Source organism: Tupaia chinensis, unplaced genomic scaffold (assembly GCF_000334495.1).
Source record: "Tupaia chinensis unplaced genomic scaffold, TupChi_1.0 Scaffold000037_18, whole genome shotgun sequence".
NCBI lineage: Eukaryota > Metazoa > Chordata > Mammalia > Scandentia > Tupaiidae > Tupaia > Tupaia belangeri.
The window spans coordinates 1,353,604-1,359,876 of NW_006159476.1; the positions used below are offsets into that span (position 1 = coordinate 1,353,604).

A 6,273-nucleotide genomic window follows, 5' to 3' on the forward strand; every position below is an offset into this window, starting at 1 on the left:
TAAAATAAAATTATTTTAAAAAATTTTATGTTATGATTTTTCCCACAACATAAATAAATAAATAAATAAATTACTAAAGTCACATTTTTCCTGTTGCAATAGCCCCTCTTCCACTACTGCAATGGACGCTTACAATAATTTATTTTGAACTGAAGTCTCTCCTTACTAAATCCAGATTTTTCAACAACTTTTTAAAATTCATGATAGAGCACAAATAGATGCACGAGAGAGAGAGAAAGAGAGAGAAGCACCCTCCACAGCTCTCGGTAACACTGTGATCATCCTTCCTCCAGTCCTCCAGGATCCTGGGCATGCACATGCTTCCAGTCATTTTCAAGCCGACCAGGTGGAGGGGACTCAAACTGCAGTCAGCATAGGGTTTTCAGCTCCACAGGCTAGTATGCTACCTGCTATGCCAAGATTTATTTTTCACTCGACAGCCTAATCCATGAGACACTTGCAAAGTTTATGGTCAGAGTGCTCTTACTGCAATAGTCACAGCCCACTCCCCTCCATGTTAATCCTTTTGAATAACTTGAAAAGTTAAAAAATAAGTAAATGGGTGAGATATAATCACATCTCATCATCACCTGCCCTTAGTTGTCCTTAACCTCCCTGACTACTTCTTGGTGGTCTCCTTTATCACATCTTGTTCTCTAAAAGGGCCCTAATTGTTCTGGGTCCTCTCATCACTATGCTCCCTGTCCAGCTGGTATCAGCAGGCCCTTGGCTTTGATTCTAGCTGTGCTGAGCACTGCTCCCAGTTGTTGACCTCCAGCCCAGCTGGCCCCTGAGCCCTGCCACCTAGTAAGGAGCACTAGTGGGCTCCTTACTCTCAAAGTGGTCAGGACAGAGTTCTGGAACAGGACGGTGGAGCAGTGGTAAAACATGACTCTCTGGCAAGGGTGAGCCACATTAAAAGGTTCTGGATTTGCATCTGGAGACCTGCCTGAGTCCACTGGCCACGTGTGTGCACATGATCCCAGGCTGGCTGAATCTGGGGGTGGATCACAGTGTCAAAATCTTAATGGGGTGCTCTTTTTCATACTTGTGGAAAAAATAAAATAAAAATAGGATCAGCAAGTCGTGAACGTGGAGGATCCCACATGGCTGGCTGTGTGGTTCAAGTGCTGGAGCCAGCAGCTTGAGAAACACGCCAGGAGCATTTGTGTGCATGCCTAAAATCCCAAGAGGAAAATAGGATAGGGATTGCAGCATGGTCATCCTTTCAGGAGGAGGGGTGATTTCTCACTTTCTCTTTCTCTCTCTCTCTCTTTCTCTCTCTCTCTCTCTCGCAGATCCATGTGCCCTACAGCAAAAATAATTTTTTTAAGAATTATTTTATTTAGCTTTATTTTTTATTATTTTCCAGTATGATCAGAGAAAGACACAGAGGGAAAGTGAGAAAGCAAGCCACCAGGTCCGAGACTCAAACCACCATTGGCCATGTGGGAGTCCAGTGCCCTTAACCACCATGCCACCTGCTGGTCCCAGCATAAAAGTATTTTTTTTGTTTGTGTTTGTTTGTTTGTTTGTTTGTGGAGAGGTTTTTGTGATAGGGTGCGTGCGCTCGCCAGACAGACAGAGACAGAGATAGAAAAGCGAGAAATCACCCCCCGGGGGGATGGCCACGCTGCAATCCCTTCTCCTCCATTCTCCTCTCGGGATCTTGGGCACCTATGCACACACGCCCGGCGTGAGTTTTAAGCCACTGGGTCCGGGACACGAACCGCGGTCGACTACATGGGAGTCCAGCGACATAGCCATTACGCTAACTGCTGGTCCCCCAGCAAAAAAGTTTTTAATAAATAAATAAAAGAGGGGCCAGCAGATGGCATGGTGTTCAGGCGCTAGACTCCCAAATGGCTGAACATAGTTTGAGTCCTGGACCCGGTAGCTTGTTTTCTCACTTTCTCTCTCTCTCTCTCTCTTTCTCTCTTTCTGGTGAGCATACATGCCCTACAGTAAACTTAATAATAATAATAAATTAAATAGGGACCAGCAGTCGGCATAATGGCTATGTTGCTGGACTCCCATGTAGCTGATCACGGTATGAGTCCCAGACCCGGTGGCTTAAACTCATGCCGGGAGCGTGTGCATCCATGCCCAAGATCCTGAGAGGAAAATGGATTGTGGCATGGCCACCCCCCTGGGGGGTGATTTCTCACTTTCTGTCTCTCTGTCTCTCTCTATCTTTCTGGTGAGCGCATGCACCCTATAGCAAAAACCTCCCCAAAAAATAATAATAAAAAATTAAATACATAATTTTTTTTTTAAAAAAAGGGAAAAAGAACAGTTCTCCTCCCTCCCTTCCTGGCCTGTTCCTCCCTCCTGTCTCTCTATCTTTGTCAGCAGCCACTTCCCCAGATGCCTGGGTCACAAATCTGGGCAGGCTCATGATTTCTATCTGTCCCTGGCCCCAACCTCCAACCCACCAGGATGTCCTACTGCTCCTCTTCTATGCCACCCACTGCCACATCTCCTTCAAAGCCACCTTCACTTCCCGCCTGGACTGCTACAGTGGCTCTCACCCCTGACCTCCTCAAACTCCATTCTCCTAACAGCAGCCACAGCATTGACTACAAAAGGAAGCTTTGGGGCTGGACAGGGACACAGTTGTAAAACACGAGGCTCTGTAAAACTGACCCAAATTGCAAAGTCCTGGGTTCACCCAGGGAGAGACCTCCCTAGGTACATCAAGCACACACATGCCCACGACCCAGGGCTGGCTAAAAGTAGGGTAGAATTGTTGCAACAGGACCCCGGGCTATCCCTGCCTCCATCTCTCTTGCTCATGAATGAAAGAAAAAAAAACAATAACTTTGTTTTTTTCTATAGGGTGTCTGTGCTTGCCAGTCAGAGACAGAGAGAGAATGTGAGAAAGGAAAAGTGAGGAATCTCCCCAAAGGAGAGATGAACATGCCTCAATTCCTTCTCCTCTAAGGATTTTGGGTGTGTACACACGTGCCTGGCATGATTTTCAAGCCTCCAGGTCTAAAACTTGAACCACATAGTTGGCTATGTGGGTCCAGCCACTTACTGGCCAAGAAAGAAATAAATTTAAAAAAAAAAAAAAGAAAGAAAAGAAAAACACAACTAATTTGGCTCACCATCCCTTGCTTCAAACTCTCCAAAACTCCCCAATGCACTCAGACTAATACCCACATTCCTAATGTCCAAAGCCCCAGGTCATCTGGTTCCTGTCCACCACCTCACCTTGAGGCACATGCCTCACTTCAGCCACACCAGATTTCGTGTTCCTGGTCCCACCTCCAAGTCTTTGTCCCTGGCTGTTCTTTTGCCTGTGCCCTCTCTTCTTGAACTTCAAGAAGCCGCTTCTCATTCCCACTCAGCCTACATTTCACCTCCTCTGAAGGGCTTCCCACTCCAAGGCCTAGAGTAGCCACCTTCTCCCAGCCCAGTTCTCTGGATAGCATCATCACTCGGCTGCTGCCTCACTCACTGAAGTTTGTCCTGCTTGCTGACTCCCCAGTTGCTGGAATTGGCCAGGTTTAAGAACCCCAAAGTTGGCTATGTGGGTCCAGCCACTTACTGGCCAAGAAAGAAATAAATTTAAAAAAAAAAAAAAGAAAGAAAAGAAAAACACAACTAATTTGGCTCACCATCCCTTGCTTCAAACTCTCCAAAACTCCCCAATGCACTCAGACTAATACCCACATTCCTAATGTCCAAAGCCCCAGGTCATCTGGTTCCTGTCCACCACCTCACCTTGAGGCACATGCCTCACTTCAGCCACACCAGATTTCGTGTTCCTGGTCCCACCTCCAAGTCTTTGTCCCTGGCTGTTCTTTTGCCTGTGCCCTCTCTTCTTGAACTTCAAGAAGCCGCTTCTCATTCCCACTCAGCCTACATTTCACCTCCTCTGAAGGGCTTCCCACTCCAAGGCCTAGAGTAGCCACCTTCTCCCAGCCCAGTTCTCTGGATAGCATCATCACTCGGCTGCTGCCTCACTCACTGAAGTTTGTCCTGCTTGCTGACTCCCCAGTTGCTGGAATTGGAGGAGGACATGCAGCAGTGAGGAGGGAGTGAGCACTTTGATGGAAATGCTTTGCCTCACAAATAAGCCCACAATTTGAAGGGTCGCCAAAGGGCAGACAAGTGAAGTCTATGGTGGAGGTGGAGCAAGTGATTACCACAGCAGTATGCTGGGGCTGGAGGTGTCCTAAATAAATGGTGACATGACTATGACTCCCCTGGCCTCGGGACCTGTGGCTAAGACATGGCCCATGTGTGTGCAGTGAGCTTGACCTTCAGAGAGACAGTGCAGCCGTCCGTCAGCACCCTCACCCACATCATGCCTTGTGTGAACAGACCAGTGACTCACTCTGAAGGAGGGGAGGGAAACCGTTCGAAAGTCACAAAAATATATTAAAACAGTCATCTTCTCTCTTGGCATGGGACTTCCTTCCCGGCAACCCTTGCCCACCACCACCACAGACTTTCAGAGAAAAAGATGCCCAGGGCAGGAAAATGGAGGTGGCCCACCTGGCTGCAGCCAGGTCTGAGGAGGCCCCTGTGGCCTGGAAGTGGAGGGCAACTAAGAGTCTCTACGGGCTGGACGCCAACGTCGACGTGGGGGCCGCTGAGAGGCCGGAAGTGCAGGAGGGTCAGGCAGGACGCAGCGGACAGTCGGGCCTTGCCACAGGGACAGAAAACAGAAGAGAAATGAACAGAGTGAAGAGAGGGAGACAGAGAAGTTAAAGCAATGGGGAGGCACGGAGGAGTGAGGGAAGTCAGTAGGGAGGGGAGCCCCTCCAGGTGACACCCACTCCAGGGAGGCTGAAAAGCTGGGTTCAAGGCAGCAGACGCTGCTGAGAGGCAGAAATGGGGAATGGAGGAGAGGAAAGGGCACCTGGCACTAGAGAGGTGCAAATGTGGGTTCTGCCAAGGCTACAATCAGAACGGACATGGGAGAAGGGCAAGGCCCAGAGTTGGTCAGGCCAGAACACATGACCATCCCAGACCAGGAAAAACAAGGTGACTCCCCAGAGTGCTGGGGCCCGGCTCAAATGCCTGAGGGAGATAACAGTGGCATCCAAGGAGCAGCCAGGCAGGTGAAAGAGCCCTCATGAAGGCTCTCATGGAGCCAAGAGCCTGGAGAGGGGCCAGGGCACCTGCCCCACAGAGGGCTAAAAGGTCCTACGGCCCAGTCTCTTGAACACGCTCACGGTGCCCGCATGGTCCATCTGGGCACCAAGGCCCTCACTGGAGCTGCTCCCCCGGGGCCCCACCAGAGTTCTCTTAATGGTGACCTTGACCTCAGCTGATGACTTACTCTTGGTGCTTGTGACCTGGCTGTCCTGGGCCTCAGGCACAAGGGCAGTCTTGCCCAGTCTGTGAATGATGCTGACTTTGGACAGGGCCTCTGGCTTCCTCTCGAGTCGAGGGCGTGACGAAAGCGCCAAGCGCCGCAATGTTGGGGTGGTGGTTGTTGTCGCCGAGCTTGTGGCCTTGGCTTTGACAGTCAGTGTTGGCTGGGGACTGGCCTTGGCTGAGCCCCGTCCTAGTTTCTTTAGGACCCCAGCATACTGCAAGACAGAGCTGCTGCTGTCGTTGTCACTGTCCCAAGCCAAATCCTCATCCATCTCTGGGGTGGCCCCAAGGCGGCTGAAGACTCCTGTGGGCTGGGGAGGTCAGAGTCAGGACAAGTGAGTCATTCAGATTCTCAACACATATCTATGGAATGCACAGTTTTGGCAGAAGCACCCATCAGTGGTATCCTAGCTAGTGGTGGGAGCCATGTAGGTGGAGATCCAGGGACTGAAGGAGCCCAGAGGGAAGACTGGACCTTGCCAGAAATTCAGGGAATGCTCCTTGGAATAGAAGACATCTGAGCTGAAGTCTAAAAGCTAAACAGAGATGGGTCTAATAAACAAGGGGAGAAGGGAGGGTGTGCCATGTAGAGGGAAGAGTATCTGCTAGGTCTACAGGTAAGCATGAGTGGAAAGATTTATTTGGTCTTATTTCAACTGTGTGCCTGGCCCTGGGCTGTGTGGTGCTGGAGACCCCACGATGACCAAGACAGCTCTGGCTGTGCACTCATGCTGTTCACAGTCCAGTGAGACAAACTTGGCATCAGAAATGATGCAAATAGTTCCTTCAGCATGATAGCGATATGGAGGAGAGTGGACTGTGGCAGGCAGGATATGGTCAGCGCCTCTCCTCTTGGAGTTCAGAGCCACTTTCTCTGAGGCCCCAACTTGGAAGTCAGGCCCTCCAGAGTGAATGAGCAGAAAAATGAGCACATGCTAT

At 50.0% G+C, this 6,273-nt stretch overlaps 1 protein-coding gene across 5 annotated transcripts in view; it reads right to left on the reverse strand.

The window, feature by feature from the left end:
- Positions 1–3,609: 3,609 nt before the first annotated feature.
- Positions 3,610–6,273, reverse strand: part of CUNH19orf47 (chromosome unknown C19orf47 homolog) — a 25,681-nt gene continuing 23,017 nt past the window's right edge. For 3 of the 5 annotated variants that reach the window (XM_027771890.1, XM_006140457.3, XM_014588039.2), the window contains exon 9: positions 3,610–5,645. In XM_027771890.1, the coding sequence (XP_027627691.1) occupies positions 5,151–5,645 (495 nt within the window). In that variant the 3' untranslated portion in view covers positions 3,610–5,150. The remainder of the gene's footprint in view (positions 5,646–6,273) is intronic. The other 2 variants (XM_027771895.1, XM_027771893.1) reach the window with 1 other exon arrangement.